At 31.5% G+C, this 27,238-nt stretch overlaps 1 protein-coding gene across 3 annotated transcripts in view; it reads left to right on the top strand.

The window, feature by feature from the left end:
- LOC126827721 (membrane-associated guanylate kinase, WW and PDZ domain-containing protein 2) overlaps positions 1 to 27,238 on the top strand; it is a 118,887-nt gene that overhangs the window by 58,479 nt on the left and 33,170 nt on the right. For all 3 annotated transcript variants that reach the window (XM_050557209.2, XM_050557210.2, XM_050557212.2), the window contains exons 6-8: positions 16,471 to 16,528; positions 16,882 to 16,961; positions 18,776 to 18,880. In XM_050557209.2, coding sequence (XP_050413166.2) covers positions 16,471 to 16,528; positions 16,882 to 16,961; positions 18,776 to 18,880 — 243 coding nt within the window. The remainder of the gene's footprint in view (positions 1 to 16,470; positions 16,529 to 16,881; positions 16,962 to 18,775; positions 18,881 to 27,238) is intronic.

Raw genomic sequence — 27,238 nt, forward strand, 5'->3', positions numbered from 1 at the left:
CATTGAGCTGTTATGTTTATTTGAATATTGTAAAGGGATAGTTATAGCTGCTTAAACCTGTGTTATCTACGCTATACGCCACTTAACTATTACCGTATACTCATTGTGTCTGGGTGTGCAGTTAAGCCATCCGCTGTGATTTCAAAGGTGTTTATTCTGTAAAAATGGCTTTAAACACATTTGTTATGAGACTGAGCTGGATGTCTAGAACAATGAGAAGAAAACACCATGTGCGTTTAATTCTGGGATTTTATTTACTGTCTGAGGAATAAATACTGTGATAAAAACAATTAAACCTTATCGATCATCAATTGATTATTGATCAACACTTTTGACTTTGTGTTTAAAATGGTTCTTCTTCAAACCTCAACCATGAGACAAAAAGTTGAAATCGGTGAAGCCAAGGAGGAGCCTGCCCTACCCCCTCCACCACTTCCTGGATACGTGGAAGCCGGACAGGGAAAATGTGAAAATTGTACAAAAGGAAAATGTCAGACGCTGTTTTATCATCTACCAGGCAGGTGTTTTCTTTTTTATATTAAATTATTTCTTCACATTTTAAAAATTGATTAAATTGCCAAAAGCAAGTACTGATTTATCTTTTAAAGAATCACAAAGAACATTTGTATAACACAACTCAAATTAAACATCACACAAAGAGAAATTCATTATGTTTGTATGAAGCATTTATATTATCTGCATTAGCATTTTATTACACATACAAAAGCACTCATTTGATCTGTTGATACCATAGTTTTAAAAGCATCAGCATGCCAGAATAGAATTTAAGAACAAAGTTTAAGACCTTACATATATAATCAAAGGTACTTGTAGTCAAAATAGTTCTGGTCCACTAGATCAATCTATTCTAACTTTACTAATGGAAATTTGAAATTTATATTCTGTTGATTTCATACCGCCATCCTTATATATGTGTCTCAGGCAATAATAATTCTGCACCCATATTTTTTTTACTTTTATTTGAATTATCATCTGGCTTGTCGAAGTTGTCGTAACTTTAATACATATAAATATATATAATCAATTTATTGGTGAAAGGTACATTATGCTGAATTATATCTTTTAAATCTTTTTATTGATTTCATCTAACAGACTTCAACCTTCAATGATTTTATCATTTATTATTTTCATTTACTAGAAAAGAAATTTATTCAGTTTTTTCTTACTTTGAAAAGGAATTTATTCACCAAGTTTTTACTAACTTTGAAAAGATTAATCAAGTGCTAACCGATTTATTGGTAAATCTTATAGATTTATCAACATTTATAATACATTTATATCTTTAAATGCATCTTTGATGGATGATATTAGATTAAAGGGGCAGTTCTGGTATCCATTAAGACAACTATGCTTACACCTTTTAAAAAATTAGTATTAATCTTTCAGGTATCAGTTATGTGGTCATAATCTATTATAATATGTTCTAATCCTTGGGAGGCATTTTTAGCATTTCACATAATATAATACTAGAAAACTTGATTTTTGCTTGAAAACAACTCGTGAAATATTGTTGGTTGCAGTGTAATAAACATAGTCATTTGTATCTATACAAGTATTCTAGTATTATATAATATAATCTATTATGTTGAAATTTCAAAATTCTCCTACTCTGCTGAAAAGGAATTCTGAAAACAATATTGCATTGCCTTTGATGAATCAACTGCATTTATTTGCATGGGTTAGGATCTTAATCTGTTTATGAGGATATCAATGCACGTGCTATAATCAGGCGTCCGTGCCTTCCATACAACCCGCTGTTTAATGTAATTATCACAGTAGATAACATATCATGATGAAAACACTTAATATGCTATGACATTCTATAAATCTATATAGCATTTCTGAACTTATAAACGTTTGAGTTTTAAAGTGATTGTGCATCAAAATAACAAGATTTATTTGGAACTGTTTAGGACTGCAAGTATAGGAATATAGGGTAGTTCCATTTTGATACACACAAATCTTGAATACACAACGTTTACAAATCTCAATTACATAATATTCAGACTGGTTGGAAAATTGGAAAAGCCTCAGGAACAAGTTTTTTGGTTTAGTATTCCATGATCAATTCTTTCAATTTGGAAAGTGCGCTTAGCATACAACACAATGTCCTTCTCAGACCTAATATACTGTTAGGATATACTTATAGGGAACACCTATTAGGATTTTCTCTTCCTGGATTTTCTTAATGCTATAGCTTGAATACTTGCCCCTGATTTTACAAAAAATGTGTAAGATTTAAATCAAACATTTTACTCTACAGCTGCACTGACTTTTACATAAGCTTTGTCGTATATACGAACATTCAAACATGGAAACCCAATTATCAATAAATGAAGTTCTACTTTATGAAACACCTGAGAGAGCTACTATCAGTGGCAGCCAATTTTCTATAATAGTTAAATGACTGATCAAAGTAGTTTAATAGGATTACCCGTTTACTTTATTCCGTAGCATAATAATAGAGATCGTGTTCATTTAATAATATCCTCTAACGGAAACAGATCAACGTAGATTGCGTGTTGACCGTATGTTTTGACATCTTGACAAGACCTAATAATAGAGAAGGGAGATGTATTAATATGATAAAACAGGAATCAATGTCCAATGATTGTTGCGTATTGATTGTGATTACGATAATAATAGGGTTTTACTGAAGTTCGTTTAATATTAGATGATTGTATTATTACCGCTCAATTTGACATCAGATACTAGTCGTTTTAACAATCGCTATTATCTGATTGTCCTTTTTAGCTTAGGTGACCTTTAATTAAGGAATGGTTATATAATAGGACTATTTTATTAGATGGTATTGGCCTTTAGTGTTAAAAGGCTCTGAATTTCTTTCATTTAGGTCAAAATAAATTTTGAATGTTGATTTCGATGACTAATAGATCAAACTATTTACCCTTTCGAAGCATTGCGGTGAAGTTGGTTAAATGTAAGTCTGTTAGTCTCAAAATGACTGAAATATTGTGTTCAAGAGATTTAAACCCAATTCCTTTCCTTTTATTTGAAAAATAATCTATTCTTCTGCCCACAAGTTTCTTCCCATGAATTACTGGATTTCTTTGTTTGGGATGACCGCTTCTTATTTTCTAATGCTTTCAGTGAAGAACTTTCAATTATCTGTTTCATCAAGACTACATTACATATCTTAGTCCATTCTCTATCAATGAATAACAAAAATACTAATGTTATCAAAATATTTCTGAATCTAATCAATAGAGGACTTTGTCCAAGCATCTTAAGACTATGTGTTGATAATCCCAGTAAATCTCCCTGGACCTAAACGGCTGTCCTTGTTGCTTGTGTGACGAATGACACAGCTATGGGCTTTTCAACAAACTAAACTTTTATTATCCAGGGGAATCCGTAGGGACACACAGTACACTTCAACTTAACGTGTTCTGTAGTCTTTCTCATCAAGACACTCAAAAACACATCTGTTCAAATCAGAAGCTAATTTGGGGTTATAGTTGTCTGACACCCTATTGAACTGCATTTGCATATTAACAGATTACTATGAAATACTACAAAATACTACAAATTATGAATTAAGTCACTAAATCACTTACATTTACTAGGATTAGAAGTAACAGGTTCTTTAGAAATTTGAATTCAAAGAGGAGTAATCGTAAATGCAAAATAATTTTATGCATACAAATCAAAATTATTAGATATGTGACTGCAGTCTTATGTTGTTGAGTGATAAGATCTTTTCTATTGAGATTCTTGATGAAAACTGAAACGAAATCAGATTTAACTTCCTACTTTTCTGCTGGATGATAAAAGCTACATGTACCATCAATATGGTAATTCTAGGTTAAAGTTTCAAGTGTTTAGTTACTTCATTGATTGCCGGACCTTCGTCTTTGATGTTGACGTATAAATCTTGTTGAGATCATATGACCAGTGGTTCGGTGACCATGTTGACGTATAAATGACAAACATCATGTGACTGTCGTTTGTTTCAATTAATCCTTTTGATCAATATTGATGTCTATTATAGAATCTAATACTGATACTTTACAAATCTCTCTTTTGATATCTGTGTTTGAATTTAGTACTGATATTTCATGAGAATTGTCACTCCCAGAAAGATTTGTTCAGACTTTCTGTATTATATGTTCAACAGGGTCATAATCTCTTCTGGCAGCATTCTTGATTGATATTAGTTCTCTTACTGGGATTTTGAAAAAAAGGTTCATTTTTGTACAGTATTCAAGAGCTAAATTTGCCAATTGCAGGTCTTCCTTTAGGCCTTAAATGTTATATAAATTATTAATTAGACATTTATTAAAATGACAAGGCCATAATGAACTCTTGGTGCCATCGGATGCTTGAGATTTTAACTAGATTACAAGGGTTCAGACATTTAATGATTTAATTTAGAAATGGAGAAGACTTGAAGGCTAAGACTTGAATATACCAGTACCGTGGTTACGATAATAAACAATCGGTGTACACCTCTTTGTCAAAACTACAAACTGTGATAACTTGGCTCAGAATAAAGTTACTTGAATGAAATTTTCAGTATATTCATTTTGCATTATCTATTTTTAAACTCTTATAACAAGAACAGGCAGCTCTTTATCTAAATCTTACATAATGTATCTTTAAGAAATTATAGAAAAAAACATGATTTGATCCATGTCTTTTGTTTTGAGTTCTAATTCTTCATGGCAGTTTTACTTGTCAGAACATCCAAGAGGAATCCTATCCCCTTAAAGCATTCACACATATATCCAACCCCAGTAAATACTGAGGTGTACAGTATATGACTTAAATTAATACAATCAATACATGGTTAAATGACATTCAATTAACAACAAATTTTGATTTGGTATAGCATTAGATTGTCTTTTTTTTTTAAAAAAAAGAGTACGACTCTAGGTATTAAAACATGCGCATGTGTCTACAGGAGGCTTGGTCTTACTCCATTTTTGTTATTGATATCAAATGTTAGTGATATCAAATGTTATATTTCCCTTTCATTTCAGAAATTCAAAGTAAGAACCAAGGAAATTAATAGATTATTTGTTTTGATCTTTAAAAAAATTCCAATTAGTATCCATCTGATTATGACAATTATACATACGTTCTGTGTTTAATCTGTTTTGTTATCAGACTGTTAACTTATTGTATAAATTTACATGCACAGATGTTCTGTTAAAGATTAAGATGACCTGGTAACAAGGTTCCTGATTTAGTCTAGAGCATCTTAATCAGCCTCACTGTTCTACATCTTTCATCTAGAGATAAGAATAAGAGATATACACAATACTTATAAATATATCTACCAGTACATGAAATCCTAATGCATCACAGAATTGATTACAGAGATGTATGTATATGTAGTAAAAGTGGTACAGTTATATCCCTTCTGAATTGGATTTATATATCAGGTTTTAGAACAATGTAAAATCCTGATCTGTTAATAATTTGTAAGAACAAACTTTAGTATCATACTTTACTTGATTGCCCATTCCACTACCACCTTTACTAAAATCTTCTCATTGTGAATACCAGGTGCCTTTTGGTGTCGAACATGCAATATTGTGGAATGTGGAAAGCAAATAAGCAATCCCAATGATTGACATGGTTATTAACACCATTATTTCCACAGGCTTATTCATTTAGATAGATAAATATAAATTGAATACTAGGTGGACATATAATAACAAATGGATTGGGTGCCTGTCATTACAAATTAATAATACATACACTCTTTGACGTGACATAGGGTTATAAACATATTTTAAAACTCCATTTAATAAATTGAAATATTATTCAATCAAGTAAATAAAAGAAATAATTGGAATTGATAGGAATTAAACTACATCAATATTGAGAAAAAAAGCTTTTTTGTTTATTCGAATCTTATTCCAAAGGTTCCTTCTTGATCCATGTTTCAGGGGTACACTGCTTGTTGTGAGAGATCTCTGACTCTGAATGGGATGACAACAATACATTATTGTGTGCTGTTTCACAAAAGAGACTGATCCATTTTGTCTGTCTACATGAATTTCCATCCTGGTTGTGTGAACGCAAACATTGATCCAAATCTTTGTTTCTATTAATATCAATGTGAACGCAGTCTAAGATTTAGTGGATTCCTGCATATTGGTGTCCAAAGGAACCTGGTGAAATTTTAGGCTTGGATGGTGATCTGATAAGCACTGATTTACAGACACTAATCAATTTTAAAGTTTTCAGAAATAGGTACTGGTATGTGCCGGTCTATTAATTCTTAGTGTACTTGATACAGACAGATTTATCTTAAAGCAATTTATAAATACTGACAGATTTTATCAACCACTCGAATTAAATCATTCTGTAGTAAAGCTTATAAATATAAATTTTGTTCTTTTGGGCAGTGTTAATGGTAAAAAATTACTATATTCAGACTTTAAAATTACCATAGAACGATTGAAGTCCTTTCTAAATTTTCAGAATCACATGTATATATCCATTACCTAATCTCTTAAAAGTCTAGCTGAAAGTGGAAGATGATGTTCTTTTTTACTTTTATCAGACTAATCTTTAATTTCTAAATATGCTTGAAAATTTGAAGTAACATTTATTCGTGAAATTTTAAGTTCATTAGATATTTCAATGCAGAAAAACATAGCATGAAACGTTCCATTTTTAACGTGTTTGAATTTTTTGGCTGAACAGCAATAATACATTAATGATAGCTATAGCATGCCTTGTGCCTTTAAAGATTCCCCCATGATCGATTAATTCTATGGTAATGTTGTACAGATACACCACAAGCCAGACCCTGTTCATTGATAATGAAATGGTTTTATTGTAATGAAATAGAGACAGGGAATAATGAAATGGTATGGTAAGGAGGTTGCATGAGAATCAAAGAATTGTACTGTGATCGTATTACAGCTACATTGTCAATCATTTAATCATTAAGGGTATGGTATCAATATTGTGATCAGAAGTCGGGAACTTCTGCCCATGGGTATTTTGTGATAGAAAATTATTGTTCCCTGTACAAAAGCATGGAAAAAAAAACATCATCAGTTATCAATATTATCAAGAGTCTTGGAACTCACAGCCATTACTTCATTTTTTGAAAATTACTTTATGACTTTTATTTATATTATCCCCTTTCAGAAAGAAGCTTTATATGTTGAAATAGTTTTTTTTTTAGATGGACCAATTCAATTTAGTGTTAGGTTTAAGAATTCGAACATAAGTCTATACATGACATGGAAGGCAGGTGAGCATTGGAGGATTAGAGGACATTGTTTGAATATCTATTACTCTGTTCAGTGCAATTGGAATATGTGGAATAGACAGTACCCCTACATGTACACATGTGTATATGAACACAATTGAGAACATTTGGATCCTGTTAAGCTTAGAATTTTGACTCAAGGACATTGTATCTTTTAACATTGTCTGTTGCAATTGCAAATAACTAAATAAAACTGTCCCCATTTTACTGACAAACTATTGGCTTGTTTCAATGATGATTTTCACTGTTATTCAAGGTTCTTGAATCAAGAATTTAGGGTTCTGTATGTAATCAGGTTGAGTGCCATATTTTATATTTTTATGTCTAAGTAATTGTTAAGAGAAATTTGATGAAATTGAAATGTAAAACCTTTGCATTCACAAACTGATACTATCTGATGATATTAACATGATAATAGATTGGATCAACATTTAATGAAATTGATATTTTTCATCATAGATAATGATGTCGGGTCTGCCATATTCTTCATTATTCATAACCTCAAGTGGACAGGGATACTTCCATTGATTAATAAAGGCCTTTGAGATACAGCAAAATTTTGTATCAAAGCTATCCTTTGTATATACTGCTCATAAATACACTATGTATGGTTAGAAATATTTTGGTTTGGACGTTTGGTTTCAAGCTTATCAATGATTACAGGGCATGAACAATTCAGGGGAAATAACTCCATTTTAAAACCCCCATCTTCCATTCTCCAGTAATTCAAGAGATGATAATTACAGATGGTGAATGAATGTATTTTCTCTTTATGAAAATAGTTTACTGCAAGTAAAACATATATCTTTTAAGTTCACATCAAAATTTTAAAACCAAAATAGGCTCTGTTTGTGACTAATTTAATAATAAAATATTTTTTGAACCCGAAATTTATTCTTAACATTAGTAACACAAGAAATTATATACCGTGTCTTCACATTAAGAAAATAGAGTTATTACAAACAAAACATAAATTTTGCAAGTTCAATTCAAAGTTTGAAACAAAAATAGTTCCTGTTTTCGTCAAAATAATAAAACATATTTTTAGATATTGTATTTGAATCAATTATAGAAAATATACTTTGACACAAAAAATTATTTTACATTGTGGTTCCGAAAAGTGCTCCGCTGAATAAGCAACCAAATGTAATTCTAAACTTCTGTCTTGAAACATGATAGCAACCAACAGAACTGTGTCTGGTAAAACCAAAATTTGACCCCAAGGTGGTTATTGACAGGTGTAATCTATTTTGAGATTGATTCTAAAATAGCAACCCATTGAAACTTGTGAAAATTATTGTTGAAATATTTTGTATTACATGCTCCGTTTATGACTGCAAACAAAGGACCTTGACACTCCATTTATGACCCTCAATAGATTATAAAAAGACACTATTATAATGGATGTTCCATTTAACAAACACTTGTCAGCTTGTTTAATGATGTTATTGTGTCAACATTAACGCCTTGTTGATTGGGTGTTAAATCAAATGGTTTACACATTAGTAGTTTATTTACTCCTTTATTAATTGACCCCTTTTATTGATCCCATGAGTGACTACAGTTTCTGGACTGATTATCTTCTGAGGGCAGTTGGTCAGTAGGGTCAGTCTGACAACTGATAGATCAGGTGTTACTAGGGAATTCAGAGGCTGCTAGATAAGTTTGAAGGGTGTGAAGTGGAAAGATTTTTGAATCCTAAAATTCTCCTTTTATATAGGGTTTGATGTTAAATGTTACTAGGGAATTAGAGTGGAGAGATAAGTTCCAGATAAATTTATAGGGTTACAAAGGATGAAATAGGGAGCTGTTCAAATATATCTCATTTAAGGGTTGATTGACTACTGACATCAAAGGTTACAAGCAGGGAGCTAGGGGCAAATGTTTCCTGGAATTCTTAGTGTGTGGTTGGATTGATTATTAGTTTTAATTATGGTCATGGATGCTAATATATTTGGTGAGTTTAAACACTTATGTTAACATTTTTGTAAAATTAAAATCTCATTTAGGAGGAAGATTTAAGACCCAAGATTAAAAAAAAGAGTAGTCTTTCCAAAAAGCATAGTGGTAAAAAAATTATACATATGAATTAATCCTAATGCTGCCGTCTATTTTATTCTAAGGTTAAGGGTGGATGGCCGAATGGTTAACGCATGTTAATAAAAAGGTCTGTCACTGAGTCAAGTGGTGTGGTTTTGATTCCCCACTTGTACATGACAAGGAGTAGGGTCGCCTGTAAAACCTCATGGGTTTTCTCTTGGACCTCCAGTTTCCTCCAACTGCTAAAGACCCCTTCGCACAAGCGAATTATTGAAATAAAATTGAACCATATGTTAGTCCCAAAATGACCTAGTTTGTGTCAAGTCGACTTACACCCCAGTTCTCTCTCTCTCTCTCTATCTATTTTAAGATTGTTAGAATAAATGAACATAAACATTTATGCATCTTGGGGTACATTTTTTTTTTTTTTAATTGTTTAAATTACTGTTAATTAAATGATTATTTGCTGTTAGGGTGCATTGCATTGTTATGTTGTCTGTGAAACAGATTGGGTATAATTCCTTTGTTATTGTGGGTGGTAACCACCTCTGTTTGATTTGAAGTGTGACATGCATTTGCTGAAAATGTCAGAGTTATAGAATGAACTGAATTACCTTGTATATAAAATGATGTTTACAAACAACACAGATGGAAAGTGGCTACTGACCTTTTACATTTTCTGTATGCATCTACATGTATTTCTTACATCCAGTTGATACACACCCACTAAGTAATTCTTTAATTTCCTTTCTGAATAATATATATAAACATTACAGCTTCAGGTTTCTCAAAATATATTGCTAATAAGAACACATCAACAGAAAAAGAGAGAGAGAAATAGGGTTTAATGTCCACTTGACACAAACTGGGTCATTTTGGGACTAACACATGGTTCAATTTTATTTCAATAATTAACTTGTGTGTAGGGATCTTTAGTTGTGGGAGGAAACCGGAAGACCCGGAGAAAACCCATGAGGCTGGACAGGCGACCTTACTCCTTGTCACGTACAACCGGGGAATCGAAACCATGACAGTTGACTCAATGACAGACCTTATGATACAGTGCGCACATGCTAACCATTTGGCCATCCAACCTCCCTACACCAACAGAAAAAAGGGCAGTTAAACTTACATAATGTGTGGCATACATTGTATATACAAGTTCTAAATCTGAATAGCCAGTTCTATGGGAATTACCACTAACAGCAATAAATTCTCACATTGACCTGAGTAATCTCACTGCACAATAATCTCATTTCTGTGGGGCATTGAGTATACTGCATTTTGAATTTTTATTTTGCTGTCAACAAGTACACATTATTATAAAGAAACATTTAGATATTTCTGTATATATATGTTTGGCAATAATATAGGTCCATAAAAAGTGTATTTCACTATAATCATTGCTGAATGATACATATGAATGAATATAGACTCATTAACTTTTTTTACCTCTAGGGTCATAATAATAATAAAAAAGAGATGACATTCCAGAAGTTATTAATTTATCATGAGTGTATTAGGCCAGTAAATGAGCTTTTGACACTGATCATAGATCAAAATTGACATAAATCGTGTTTCATGATGTAAAATCTATTTTTTAATGCCACTGATTTAGATATTTTAGCAGAAATACTGATAATTAGTCAGGTATATGACAGGAAAAAAAGGAGTTGATATATAAAAATGTATCGTAAGTATTTTACATATTTGTGAAGGAAAAAAACAAAAACTATAAATATATTATTATAATAAGTGCAATTTTTGATTAAAACAGACAATTTTTTTTTTAAAATACAGGCTAAATTAAAACAGATGCATTGGTGAAGAAAGTCCTGTAGTTATTTAAATGTCCAAATGTATTAATCTTATATATCGTTTATATATTTACACATTAATTTAAATTCCAATTTTTTTAAACAAAATGAATTTAGTTTATGTTTACATGCATATGGAATTCTTATGTCTCAGTTGTAAATAGATGATTATATTAATGTGCATTATTTATGAGTGAAAATGGGACTTAATTTTCACACAACAAAAACAAGGTCATTTTAAAATTATATTTTTGAGAATGATTCTTTTGTGTGCCAGGCGTGGGTCTGTAACATTGAAAGAATATTGGAGAACCTTGAAAAACCCACAAGGTTGGTACCTTATCATATACAACGATCAAACTGCTCGATATTTTGATTTGAAAATTTTTGGCTAGATATTTATGCCATTTGTTTACATTTTGGAGTTCGATTTGCATATATAAACCAACATTTGTTAGTGGTATTTTGTGAAATTGGGGATAACCTATGTAACTGAATTCAATTATGAGATTACCTGTAAATGATTTGTGTTCTTAAGCCCCATAGGCATTGTACAATGTATACGGGTATGTATATATGTACCTGTAATATACACACCTACATGTAATTATTGTATAGTTTATGACTTACATCATGTTTTACTACAGCAGAAATACACACCATGGAATTATTCTATATATAGATCTACCATCCCACCCTTTAACTTAAACAGCCAACAGCATTTTCTACCATACCTTTATAAATATTTACCTTTTACCTATGCCTACACCATTATTTGATTATATTATGTAATTAAATATATAATATTGGTGCCATAAATCACATAATATTTGTATTAACAGGGATTAAAAACTGGCTCCAGAACTGCCATTCCTGCAAAGTTCTTTTAGTTTGGTATTTTTTTTCTTATACCCGGTAGTTCTAATGTTTAAAGAAATTGCTTGTTCTGTCTGGCAATTCCTGCAAATTTCTTAATATTGACATTTATATTTCTTGGGGCCGAAATGTTCAAATGCCTTATTGAAAATGCCTCTTGTGCTTTATTATTAGTTCTTCATCAGTATTTTGTAGTTGCAGATGAAATCTTGTAATTTTTACATCACACAAAGGGATTTAAATAGTGGTCCATTTCTGCAAGAATTCTTTAAGATATCTCAACATAGTAGCACTGTCTAGCACTTACATGATACACCGAAATGACTTGAGCGACCAGAGTTCTTGCAGAACTTGGAACCAAGTATCAAATATCGAGGATAGATAAAGAAACTGAGGCAGGCTTGTAATCAAAATGGTGGAAAAATTGTTCACTTCTGTTACTGGGATTTATTAGCAGACGGCTAACCTAATTTGATTCTTTCTCTTGTTTTTTTGTGAGGGACTTGGACGTAAGTAATGTTTTTGTTTTACTCTAGAGAAACTTGGATAAATCTATTTAGACGTGACTTATCTTCAGTGTTCTTGTAGAAATTGTTAGCCAACATTTTGTATAAACATACATGTAGATCTGTGCACTGTAAATATGTTATTCTAACTTTTGTTCTTTGTCTCTAACAAAACTTCTGGTTGACTGGCTTTTTGTGAAATTGGACGTTTTAAGTTATTTTTGCTTAGTTCTTGTATAATGTACAGCAAGCAATCTACAATATAGAATTTCTCAGTAACAATACTGTGTATTATTTTATTGGGTTATTTTTAAGATTTGATTTCAGAACATTTTTATTATGCCATGCTTTGTTACTTTGTTTATATGTGGTAAAAATCGTTAAGAGGCATTTAACTTTTAAAGAACAAATTTTCAAATCTCAACAGAATTTTCAAATCATCAAATTAAGTATTTAAATGTAATTGGTAATGATTTTAGACAAGTTAAAATTAAAGAAATTAAAAAAGCCTAAATAGTCAGGTCTAATTCTTGTACCAGCTTTATTGCCAAATATTTTTTTTTTAAATTTAAACAGACAGGAATTGTATTGGAATTGAGTTGATTAACTAATTGTTATTTTTGCAGCCAATTTTTTTATACAAACACTATTTAGAATTTGATTGCAACAAAACAAATTAACTTAATGCACAGTTGAGTATGTCGGTGCCAATTACATTCCCATAAGGGCAGATGGCACAAATGGATTTCAATAAAATTAATTTAATTACTTATGATAGCAATGTTTTCTGCAAGATCTAAAAGGAACAGATGTAGATCAAATATTGCCAATTGTATAAACAGATTTGGGTGAAGTAATGAAACTGAACAAATTAATTATGCACAATAAAAAAAAATAGATCAGAATTACTACATTGTAAAAGTGTAATTGTTGAGTAAGTTTTATGCCAACATATGATTAATGTAAACTGTGTATGTTATTCTGTGTAGGTAAAGCTATAAGATAAATAAGAGAACATCGCATGTTTATATGTTAACACTGGAACTCAATCTATGATATGTTTGTGCACATGCTACTGTCAATTCAGATAGGATTTTAATATTTTTTTTCTTTAAAAAAAAGCTTATTTCTACCAACACAATGCACATTAAGATCACCGAGCCGCCATTTTATAGGCTCTGAGTCTGACATAAAGATTAAGAAGTGGTTATTTCTAATAATTTCAAATTGTATTCTTTTAACTGCAAAATAGTCTTTTACTAACAATTCAGAATTCTTTAAGATTATACTGGTTGCAAACAGGAATGAAGAGAAAAATTGTTTGAAAATATCAGACACCGTATCAACCCTGATCCTAATGCAGATAAAACTGGATAAATATCAGTTGCTCAGTGGAGAATTATTAATGTACTTGATTTTATCAGATGGTCTGAGAAAACATCCTGTACTCCCCTTGGTATTCAAGACTTAAAATATTGCTCTTTCTTTTTATTTATTACTTTCTATTATTTTAGGCAAGCACATACCCAAAAAAATCCTGTTTATCTGTTTTTCCACCACAATAAATGAGTAGTATTAAAAAAAACTTTATTTGTGATTTACAAAATAGTTTGCTTTTTGTCAATAAAAAATCGGTGACTTGATACCAGAATCTGTCCACTGCTTACATTACCTGTTCTGCTTGTCAATCCAATAAACAGGTTTGGTTAAGCTGGTGGACAGCTTCTGAAAAAGCTACAAATCTGTTTCATAATAAGCATAAGCTATGTCAGAAATTGCATTGGTACATGTAAAAGTGCATCGTGTGCTCTTGACTTAAAGAATTTTCTTTATCAATTTTAATGTGACCTGCTTTGGTTCAGCTAAGTGTGTATACATTTTACAGAAGTAGAAAATGAAACATAAGACCTTTACTTTTATTCCCCAGACACACATAAAATATCTTCAACAGTCATCCAGAGAGTTAATTTTACACAACAGCTGATAGTGACACTCCATGGGGTGGGGCATACAAATTCTCTCGGCAACATGAGAAGCAACTGCTGGTTGACTGAGGTCGTTATATAACTCATATATCACTGTTTATGTGTATGTAAAAAAAGGCCAAGGACTGTTCATAATTCTGTCATTTAATTGAAAAAACGTCTGGAAGCTTTCAGAAAATTTCCAAATGTATTTGTTGTCTGATTTTAAGAAATGAAAGGATACCAGAACTGTTAATTTTTAAAGAATTTTTAAATACAAATCTGTAGTTAACATGAATTGATGGTAGTAATGGGTGTGTCTGCTCGCATTTAATGACAATACTATAACATTGATTCTAATGAGCAATCAAACTACATAGATAGACAAAAGACACCATGATAAAACATAGACAGTTATATAATCTACCAGTAAGGGTGTGTGTGCCAAAAGGAAAGTGGCATCGGGTGTTTTGGAAATGAACATAAAACTATTTTTGGTGCAAACAAAACACTGACTTTGAACCTTCAAGTTTTCTAACATTACTTTCGATTGTCAAAATCAAGAAGATTTATTATCTTTCTGTAAAGTTTAAGCTATTGGCAGTTCCTCCTAATTTAAGGATGTTTTGGTAATTTCTGGTCATGGTATCTTGAAGTTTATTTCTAGACTAGAAAAAATACAATGTATTTGATGACTCACAGCATCATAAAGAGTTCTAATGAAGCGAGAAGACGTATTTACACCACTGGTATTATAGGATATCAGTAGGTGGTTTATTTTCGTCAGCCGCATGTAAGAAAGATTAAAATATCACTGAACACACATACATGTGAAGGTGTTTATGTTGGTTGAGGTGACTTCAAGATGGTGATGATGGAAATGATGATGGAAATAAAGGTGCATTTTGACATGTAAACTTGTAAAGAATGGTGTGCAACATTAAGCACCATATAAACTTTCAACAGCTGCCATGGTAGAAAAACATATACCAAAGAAACAATAGACTCTGCAGATAATTTGTTTCTTGATTGTCTAATAGAAAAAGGCTCAGACTATAGTTTGTAGAAAGGACCAAATCCCATGCAATACAATTACTGTTTATTACTGATATGAGGGATATTGAAATATAGCATAGTAATAAGCAAAACTTGTATTTCATAAAATTATGTCCTATGTTTTCCCAGTACAGTTACTAAATCTACACTTTGTAAAAGAATTAACCCAATAATGATTTCAATACAAAATATATACACAGACAAAGTAGCTAATTTATGAAAACAATATGGCAGGTAACAAAACTCAATTCATTCACAGAAAAAACAAAATCAAACCATATTTAAATAAGCCAATACAGACAATAACAGTATATATACACAGATAACAAATGTAAAAGAAAACAATGCATATAATACCAAATTTAACACAACACAATACTTGTAATTTAAATGTAAATGTAATAACCAAGTTACAAATGGACACAGATAATAACAATTTAACAAAAAAATAAACTTAAAACATATTAGTTTATTATAAAAAAAAACTGTACAGATAATAACAATAAAACACACACAACAAAGGTATCAATGAAAAATACATTAACAATTTAGAACAGATTATAATAAATTTTAACAAAAATAATGCTATTTGCTACAAAATTATTTGCAACTATTCATTAAGTGGACAAATTAAGTATCTCATCAAGCTTGAGAAATAAATCAAAGCTTGTGAGAGGGTAGAGCACCAGGCTATAGAAAGTATAATGGCAAGAAGATGAATAGTATGATGGTATAAGTAAGATAGGTATAGATTAATGTATATTATAAAGGTGGGGAGGTTGAACAGGTGTGAGTAAAGATCACAGTAGACCTCCATAGCTATATAGGAATATATATAAAGCTACTAATGCCACATGTTTATAATACACCATCTACTAAATAGCCCTGTCTCTAGTATCTTTACTTTATTATATCTCTCTGATATTTTACAGATCTGCCATATGGCTGGGAGAAAGTCGAAGATCCACATTTTGGTACCTATTTTATCGAGTGAGTTTATTTTCTTATTTATTTAAAAACCATAGATAGCTACATTTACCATATTTTGATAGCTACTTTAACCATTTTTTGATACCAACAATTATATTGTGTACTACAAATTGTTGTGTCTATTATTTAGATATAGGTATACTTAAAGTAATTGACAATTATTGCAAACATGAGTGATCTAAATTTTGTATATTACCAATTTATTTATTTTCTCTGAAGATGTAATTATTTTCAAAACATTATTATAGCTGTAAAGATACATGCAGTATGTCTTTGATGCTGGGATTTGATGGAAGGAAGGAATATTTTTGAAATGGTCTTTGAATGATAGTGTTTCTTTTGTATTTTTTCAGTCATGTTCATCGGAAAACTCAATATGAAAATCCTGTGATATCTGGTAAACACAATAGTTCTTCAGGTCAAGATTCACCAGGTAAAATATTATTTTTAATGATTAATCTTTTAAAATAAAGGGTTGTATATATTTTTGTTATTGTAAAATGGTATACTTCCATTTGAAACACAATAATTTCTACCAGGAGCTATAATAGTAAGTACTGAAGGACCGCACCAGACTTAACCATTAGCTAGAAATCAAAAAGATAAGCACATGAATTCGACATGGACATTGTTAATCATAAAGAACCTGGAAGTTGGCCTTAAGTGTCCACTGCACTGTTCAGTCCTTGATCATAATTACACCTGATGCTGCTTTTCATACATGAAATAGGGGGATCACGTGGCTAAGTGGGTAAGACGCTGGCTCGCTAGCCTGGAGGTCGGGTGTTCGATCCCTGCATTAGCCGAGAAACTTCTACCAGATTTTCCGGATGAGACGAAAAACTGAGGTCCCGTGTACACATTAGCAGTTGGAATTCGATATAAGAGTAGACCGTAGCGCCGCTGCCCGGCCAAATTTCCCTCATAGCACACTGTATGGTGTATGCCCGTCTTCATTAGCCCAGTTTAGGAGCAGAACAGTAGGACGTTAAACCCCATTTCATTTCATTTCATTTCATTTCATACATGAAAAAATGAATGCACTTGTTGTTCAATACAATTCATGATATAAATTCCAGTACTCTCTCAGGTTCCATAAACCATTATTTTTGTTTTTGTTGTTCTTTATAAGTATAAGTGTTAAGATCAAATCTATTAATAGGTCTAATTAAATTGACTCCATGGAGGGGTTTTCTGTTATTTTTGGCAACTAAACTTCCAGCATTCATGGTTCATGAGATCTTTGGTTTCTTCCTCAGTAATTAGAGAATTAGCTGAAGGGTAAATCTAAAACATGATAGTAAAACAATGTTATCACTGACACGTCAGTAATTAACTACAGATAACCTATAGCTTTAAGTAAAAAACAGTTCTTAATAAATGGTGCCAATGATTTTGTAAACGGCTGAGAAGTGTTTACTTTCAATTGTTTTTAATTAATTTCTAAATCATTGTCATTATTATTTTGACACCCAGTGGTTTAATGCTTGCACTTAAATCATTATATGGTTTATCATTGAAGCATGTACAGCAGTGTTTATCCCTTGCTGCTGGTATGTGATGTGTAATACCAACTGTTCCACACTGCTAAAGACCCCCCCCCCTTTCAAAACACCTGTGGTTTGTGGTTAGAATACATTGAAATCTCTCTCTTTTTTCCTCACACACACATTGTAGTTGCAGAGCCTCATGACAGCAACCTAAATTTAAATTTCATATCAGTCTTTAATGAATGACTATTTGACATTATCTTCTGTTCCCAGACATTTATTTCAATGTTATTAGCATGATACATGCAGCTTTAAAAGATATAAATTTAATGTGAAATAATAATAACTAGAGAAGAACAAAGCCCTATGTTACTTCATAATCTTCTGTTTATAAAGAGAAATAAACCAAATTGTTTGGGTTATTATTGTATGGATAATCATAGTAATTCCTGGTAGGGTATATGTAGAATAAGATAAACATTATCATTGTTTATACTTAAATCTCCTATCCTGTAGACATTATGAAAATAAAACCTTGATTTTGAAAACTTACAATCCGTCCCCTATATTGTAATGTTTGTACATGGAGAAATAATCTAATCTGCCATTCAGACTGTGTAGTGGAGTTGGTTTAATATCACTGCCACTTGAATAATCCATCCTAGGTTATTTTTCACTTTCTGAACATGGCATTTGGAAATTCTGTCTTACCTGTGATGTCTTTAATTGATAATATAATGATTGCTCTTTGTTATAGGTGGTGAATTGAATGGAAATAGTACATTACCTCGACAAAGTAAGGGTAACGAGGGAACAAAAAGGTCTGTCAGCGATTCTGATATGAACAACAAAATGAAACCAGGTAAGTCTTCCTCAGAATTATATCCATGCTAAGGACTTTTTATACCTAGAATGCCTTGTTGCCCTTAAAGGAGATGGTCATACCTATTTCTATATTCACACAAAACATAGATACGGATAAGAGCTCTGAACATTAACTTTAAAAACTTCTATACACCTCCACAGTGTGTTGATGACATCACTGGCAGAATCAGAACATTGTCTATTATAAAGGGTAGAAACATAGTTTATTTGATTTACTAAAAACATGGCAGTTTTAAAGCTTGGGGGAGCACTATACAAAGATGATGTCACTATCATCATTATCTTTATTTTGTAAGAATATAGAAACAGAAGGGCCATCTGATTTATTAAAAGGGTACTATATCAGTTATTCCAGAAAGAGTAAACATACCCAGCTTAATGCACACCACTCTTCTTTACAACTACCCTTCCTCCAGTGACATTAAATCATAGTTTTGCTGAAACATTTGGGTAAAAAATGAAATAGATTCAATATTTTTGAAGGTAGTAGGTATTCCCTCATTGACATGTTACAACAGTTGTTCCAGAAAAGTAAGCATACCCTTCTTTGTACAATACTTCCTAAAACCTTTTTGGCACCAGTGAAAATGTCTTGAATTTACGTGCTACAGGTGCTTTGTTTGGGAACTGTGTGATAATACTGTACATGTACATGCGGTTCTATTAAATCATAACTTTTCGTGCACAGGGGATGTGACCCCTATGTGTGATCTAATGGATTCAATATGTACAGGTGTTCTGAGGATACCTGTGACTACCGACAGGTAATTCCTATAATTCTACATATGATAGTAAGTAAATATGTGTCAAGGGACTACATGGTGATTCAGTCTGTTGATATAACTGTTACCTGTCTATAATAACATCTTGGGTATCTTATTATGTTTTGGTAAATTCTGTTGAATGGCTTTCATCGCCTTACCATATGGACCTTACATGTGTGTGTTGGAAGTCTTTGGTATGAAATATTCTAATACACAGTACTAGGTGCAATGTTTGAGGAACAATCTATTTTATAAAGTACTAACACCATACTGTAATCTTTAATAACCCAATGATAAAAAGAAGACAGGATATTCGTACTGTGCTCACAAAGCACAGTAATTTAAATCAGTCAATGATCAGGGTCTCGAATACCGCTGTAGGTCTTCAGAACGGTGTGGATCACCCCAAAATGTCACATTTTGAGACCCCATTGATATCAACATTGCTCTTGTGGAGTCAAGTTTGGAATAATGCCATTTAACTCACAAAAAATCAAACTGGTAGGGGAGCTCAAATCTGGTAAATGCCTGTATGATAAACTACCAATGTGTTACATGGTGTCCTGTACATGTCAATTCTGAGGTCAAGACATGCGTCCCTCCTCCCTGGCACTACAACATAAGATTCTGTCATTGAATCTGTAACCAAATAATGGAGATTTTGTTGTATCACTATTTATAAACAGTTTGAGTTTTTTCTCAAAATGCTAAAGAACCAAAGAAAATATTACCCTTTAAATCTAGTATTTGGCATATTACCAGATTATGGTGACCTGTTAGTGTCAGATTGGTATGATATAAGAAATATATATTTATATCCACATTGTAATTTTACAAATAGAAAGTGGTGTTAGAATATCTTCAACAGTTTTTGCGGAGGCCCATTCAAGTGAACATGTTTTCAAATTTGAAAATGATAATTTAGAATATTCTTTTCTCTGATTTATTTCTTTGCAAATGTATTTGGCATATTGTATGGTTCATGGAATCCAGTCAAAGTATATGGAAAGGAGAGTAAAAGGAAGGAATTTGATAGAAATTGTAGATAAAGTTTATCATCAACTGTATCAAGTAAATCCTTTAGTTCATCTTATTATAATGACTGCCAGATAGCAGAAGCTGTTCATCTCAGTAACTAGCTGTCTATATGAACATATGCCACTGACAAATACCCATACAGTTTAGTATGGTACTATTCTCATATCTTATGGATGGAGTAGAGATTTTAGAAGATTAAATACTTCATTGGGGGAGATTAAATTCTCATGTCACAAGTGCTTCATCCAGCTTTTTGAGGGATCAGTTTTTTGGTTTTAATGATAAACACAGTAAATCCCTACCAGTAGTCCATAGGAAACCCTACCAATAGCATTTTATACAACAGTTTAAAAAAGTTGAAGTCCCTATCCACCATTTGCATTTTTTACTAAAATATAAAATTTCTCACTGCTTATTTCACGTTAATATGTACTCAGATAGATTATTTAACATTTAATTAAGAAAACAAAATCAAAATACCAGTGCCAGTTCTGGCTTGGATTCAAGATTTTAAAAAAAGGCCTATCAATAAATGTTTCACGGACAACAAAATGGCAGTGGGCTTATTGCATAGCGAGCAGCTTTAGATTGATAAAATCTAAATGCCACATATCTTTGTAATACACAACATTTTCGAACTGATATTCCTATTAGAGTTTCATCCTTCACAATATTGTAATTTGCATGTGCTTCCATAATGTTAAAATGACATATCAGGACAGAAAAGGAACAATCTTTACTTGTGTGACTTCCTAAATAAGTTTACTGTTGTGTTTTCACTCTTCAGATGGCATTATCAGTGTCTAGTAGCCTGTTCAGGCGCTTAAGTTGAACTGGTTTAAAAACCCTGGGGATCGTTAAACCAGTTTAACTTAAGCGTCTGGACGCAAATGTGGGGCAAATAAACCAGTTTAAAAAAAAAACAGCTCACGACCGGTCTTCAAGAAGGCTTTTTATTTTAAACTGGTTCATCTTAGCCGTCTGAACGGGTTAGCTTAAAAACCCCGGTTCCAGCTTGCTTTGAGCCTACACAGAACGCATTGTCACATTCCTGTGAAAATATCGGGTTGAGACAGTGCCAATGTTATCGAAAGGGTGCGAGAAACGAATAAAGAATATGAAGCTACCCCAGCGTAGTTAACTCTAACCTCCGACCGAATAGTTAAACTGGTTTGGCTTATAGTACGTGTGAACGCAACATGATGCTGTCTTAAAAACCCCAGCGATTATGAACTGGTTTAAAAATAAGCGTCTGAACGGGCTATAGGTCATTTGTATGATGACAATTCAAAGGCATGAAGTAATGAGTCACTCTTTCATTAATGATGCTGTGAATAAATTTATCCTAATTATTCCTTTGGGATTAATTATATTTCATTGAACCTGATCTCAACCCCATCATGTGATGTAGAAATATTTCTTGGTTCGGTATCACCTACACCTTTAATTAATCTAATGAGAAAGTTAATTTTTGAAAGCTGTCTGATGGCGATTGTATTTTAATCCGTTTACATCTGAACATCTGTGGCATCCGATAGTAAAGAGAGTTGATTATAGGCTTGTGATGTGAATAAATGTCTAAATAGTAATTTGTATAACATTTCAAACCAAAAATAAAACCTGTATTTGGCAGATTTAGCTCTTACATAATGCATCTTTAACCTCTGATTTAGATATAACATAAAGTATCAAGTTGGGTTGATCCGATTGTTACTTTGGTTAGTGATGGGACAGCTCTATTCAATTAAATGATTGTTTCGAATGATTGAGCAGAAATCAACTTGTTTAGTAATTTTAGCTGAAATATTGGTTTACTGTGTTGATTGTGAACACAAAATTAGTTATATCCCATCACTGACTTGATCCTCAGAGGTATAATTTTCACTGAAGACAGATTATAATCCCACAGACAAATCAACATCTCAAATCCAATGTGATCAACATTTTTATTTTTGACCCAGATTATAGAGTTCATATTGTTTAAATTGCAGTCAATTTGAAAAGATTACATTTTTGGGGGAAAACGCTGCTCGTCTTTTCACAACAGTTACCTTTGTGAACTTCCAAATAACACCAATACACAGATGATTACTGTAATTTCTAGAGTAACGAATGGGCCTGTTGGGATTGTATTAGATCAAGTTAGACTGATTAGTTGGCATTTCTTTCTTTATTTTATTTACTTTGGAAACACTTTCCACCTGTAGTGTAAGAAGTGATTATTTTTAGTTACATGGTATCTAGATTAAGGTTACAGATATCTAGGTAATAAATTAGATTTACCTGTAGGCACGGCTTCTCTTGCTAAAGAATTGAATACAAACAGAAATCTTAAAGTGGTGATTTTGTTATTAATTTATAAAACAAATGATGTCTAGTCTTTGCTGGAGTAAAAACATAATTAAATTCTATGAATTTATAGCTTCCCGTATCTACAAAGTCCAACATTTTTCAAATACAGCACTGAAAGGATTTTGCTAAAGAATCTGATAGAAATCAGCAAAATTTATAGATACATTCCAGTGTACAAACTGTGTGATTTTTCAGGGAATCCAGTATTTTTTTACTAAGATTGGGTGTCTCTACTTTCTATATATACCAAATTTGCCACACTTTTATTGGAAATAACTGTCCTATACTTTTCGTGAGAATGTACCTTTAAGGTTAAAAACAGAAGATCAAATATTCTTGGCATACAAAGTAGAATCTAATCTAATGTCACAGATGATTAGACATTTAAATTTTAAAAACACTTGTAGTGTAGTTGTGAGTACACTGTACTGAAGCTAACCACCCTGGGAAATACATCAGTTCATTTCAAGTTATGATATCAGAAACTTGAGACAAAATGTCCTAAATAAAATTTGTTATGATTAACAACTAAATCTGCCATCTTAATAAACAAATAAATACCCAAGAGCAAACAAACAACTTTCATCAGTTTTACATCTTATCACTTTATTGAACAAACTTGTCTAAAGTTGACAGCTGATATTCACATTATAACTTTTCACATTATCTTTAAATCTGGGGTTGCCATTAAACAGCATGAAACACGCTGGCTACCATCTTCTACTCTCTCCCTCGTCAGTTTTGTGAGAAAATATTTATTCAGTCGTTAACTTGTATACAAATATTGTAGATAGATATAAGTATAGTAATATTATTTAGGTTTTGTTGAGTTGACTTGTAAGAGGTTTATTTTTGTCTGTGGATATTGTTGTGTTGATGGATGGAAGGATAAATGACTTCATTACTAATTATACAGTGTTCATATATGAATATGGTGTATATCATGTCATATATATTTTATTAGTCAAAGTAAAAAACAACAAATCATGTCAGTAATTTCTTAGTGGAAATTTAATGAATGTAATCCCAAACATATGTTATCTATATTCTAACTTCTACAAAAAAGATCTCAAGTTTTCGCTTTCTCATTTGTGAATTAGAAAGATGAGTAATTTTTTTGTGATTAACAGCAGCAAGTGGTTATGTTTTGTGAAATTCATCACTTCTTCGGAGCCAAATGTTTAATTTTAAAGTCTTGTAACCACTTGGTCTAGCTATTCATCTATAAAAGAAGAGTCCCACTTTCACATGGAGCATATATAATGAAGGCTTTGATTTTGTTGTTGAATTTGTTTGTCAATACATTGTCACCTAATAGACGTTAAATCTTGTGAAGGTGCTAAAGGTTTGAGAATTTAAATCTGATGTTTCATATAGATTATCGGAAAAACAAAGTGTTTGTTCACCATGGATATAAAATGTTAAAGTATTTGAAGAATGTGTTGTTGAAAACAAAATGTCTGAGTTAAATATTATGGAGTTATTTGGATATCGTGGTTTTGATGATAATAATATTATACACAGATTACTAGCAGGTTAGTTCTCTATATCTTATACATTGGAAAGTGAATATATGCTGTTACAGTCCACTGATACAACCCATTTTATAGTGATTCCAATTTCATGGCTTTGCTAGAACCCTGTTCTTGAAGTTTACTGATATAACCTGATTAAAACAAAGTCTGCTAGGGTACATGTTTTTAGGGCACCTGTAGCAGAAAGGTATTGTACAGACAGCAGGGCCCTTACAACTTCTAATAAATAGTTAATTGGACGATTGTAATTTATTAATTATTGTGATGAAATTTGCCAATATCGTTTACTCTAAATTGTAGCATCTAATCATTTTATTATCATATATGATTGTGAGCCACTGGATTAGGGTGAGGCCAACCTATTGATATTTCATGATCTATCAGCTCCTGTGTATTCTGCACTTTTGGGCCTTTAAATTAGTAATTTGCCTTTTTTGTGAAACGTTTAATGTAATATTTAGCTTATGATTTTGTATGTTTATACATAAAAATCACTTTTGGCAGAAATCTGCCTCACTTATCAGTTGATTATGACACTTTTATCTTTAATATTTGCAAATAGGAATTTTGAATATATACATGTATATACCATATCATTTAAATACAGTAAATACTTGCTTCGTGCCATATTTTATCAAATAATTTCAATTTGTATGTACTATCTTAATCCATACTACTTCCTTTAAACTGAGTTCTTGTTCAACATTTTGATAGGTGCAACTTTCTTGAAAATATATTTTGTTTAATATTTTGATAGGTGCAACTTTCCTGAAATTAAGTTTTTGTTTAATATTTTGAGCACAAAAGCAATGGATCATATTGAATCTTGCTACCAGGGCCATAAAAACACATTTATAAGCCAAAAAATGGAAGAGATTTGCTATTATGCCTCTATGGAGAATAGAAAGTGTGTGTTAAATGTATAATTCTAAGAAATGTTTAAACCTAATAGCATACCATGGGACCTAAAATCAGTTCATGCCTCAAATCCTAAATGAAGTCTTGATTACAGATTTGGTTTAAAAGATCTTGAAGATTAAACATATGTTTCTCAATGCCTCTGGCTTACTAACCCAATCCCGATAAGATTGTTTTTGAACAAATATCGTTAAATCAAAGAATTAAAGATCTTGTAACATTTTTAGTTGAATTGTGAGTTTTTTCACGCCCACTCTAGGTCTTGTTGATGCTAAACAAATTCATTGTGTGTTGTAACTACCTTCGAATCAATTTACTTTCCAAACAAAACTTTTCTCAAGTTCTCATTTAATCAAACATGGTGGAGACCTAAATTGCTGGGCTGGTTTTGCTAACTTTATTTTGGAGTTATTTGATACAATACATGTAGTTTGTTGTCCTTCTCTGAAACCTGTAAGATGATGTGTAAAGTTTATGTTCATGCCTATCACAGTTTTAAAGAAATATTATATAGGTAAATATGCATCAGATATTTCTTGTGATTACTTTTAATTAAAAGATACAAAACAACATGAGCCCCATGAACCAAAGTTGATGTGGCAAACCATCGGGAAAGCCAATATACAATAAAGTAATACTGATAAAAATTCATAAAGGGCTATATTGAAAATACTGATGTAGAATTGCAGAAGTTAAACATGTTTTTTTTTGTTTGGATCAAAGGTAATGTTGCAAGTTATTTGTCCTTATTGACAGATGATTAGACTAAATTAAAAATTTGAGAGACAACTGCAAATGCTGTTGAGGTCTCCTGTTAACATATTGTTATGCAGTCAATGAAATCTAGATTTCTTCAAAGTTTTCTGAAATTTTCAAACATAAAAGAACTTAGAAACAAAAGAAAATGCATAAACATATTATTATTAAAGAAAATTTAGTGGAATATTTTTCACATCATATTCAGATAATATCTAAAGATTTTTACTTTAAATGTAAAACATGTGTTTATAGAAAACATTATTACTAGCATTTATCTCTGACCTGTAAAATTGAAAAGCTGGAAAAGTTATTAATTACCACACTCAGTGGTAATCTCAAGAGGGGTATAAACCCTTTTTTTTCTCAGGCTTTTCATTTTGTCAGTAAAATATACATTTTATGATAAATGAGCGTAAGTTTTAAGGACATTAATGACCAGCTGGTATTATTAGATCATGATTCACACAGAAAATTGACATTGAAAATTTAATAAGTTTTAAAAAAGAAAAGCCTCCTGCATGTTGAGCTGTCCTGCTTTTTTCTAAGAATTGATATTAGTTTCTGAAGGAACAAGTTACTGTATATTTCTGATATTTTTGTTCCATATTTTTCATATCTCATAATTCTTCTAGAATTTGAAATGTCGAACTTATCTTGTCAGCTGTTTAGAATTCCTATTTGAATCTGTCTGTTGATAATTTTATTATCATTCTGCACTTTATCATAGACCAGTTGTTTTCATTTTCTTTATGAAGTGCCTCTTTCATCTTTCTTTTTTCTTTATTATTTACATTTTAGGAACTTCTTTGTCTGTTGTATCTTTGAAATTCCAGTGACATTCAATATATGCTATTAAAAAAAATATTGTATATTCAAATAACTTAGGGGTGTTGGGTGGCTGAATAGTTTAATACATGTGTGTTAGATCATAAGATCTGCCATTGAGTCAAGTGGTGTGGTTTCGATTCC

This window comes from Patella vulgata, chromosome 7 (genome assembly GCF_932274485.2).
Source record: "Patella vulgata chromosome 7, xgPatVulg1.2, whole genome shotgun sequence".
NCBI classification, from domain to species: domain Eukaryota; kingdom Metazoa; phylum Mollusca; class Gastropoda; family Patellidae; genus Patella; species Patella vulgata.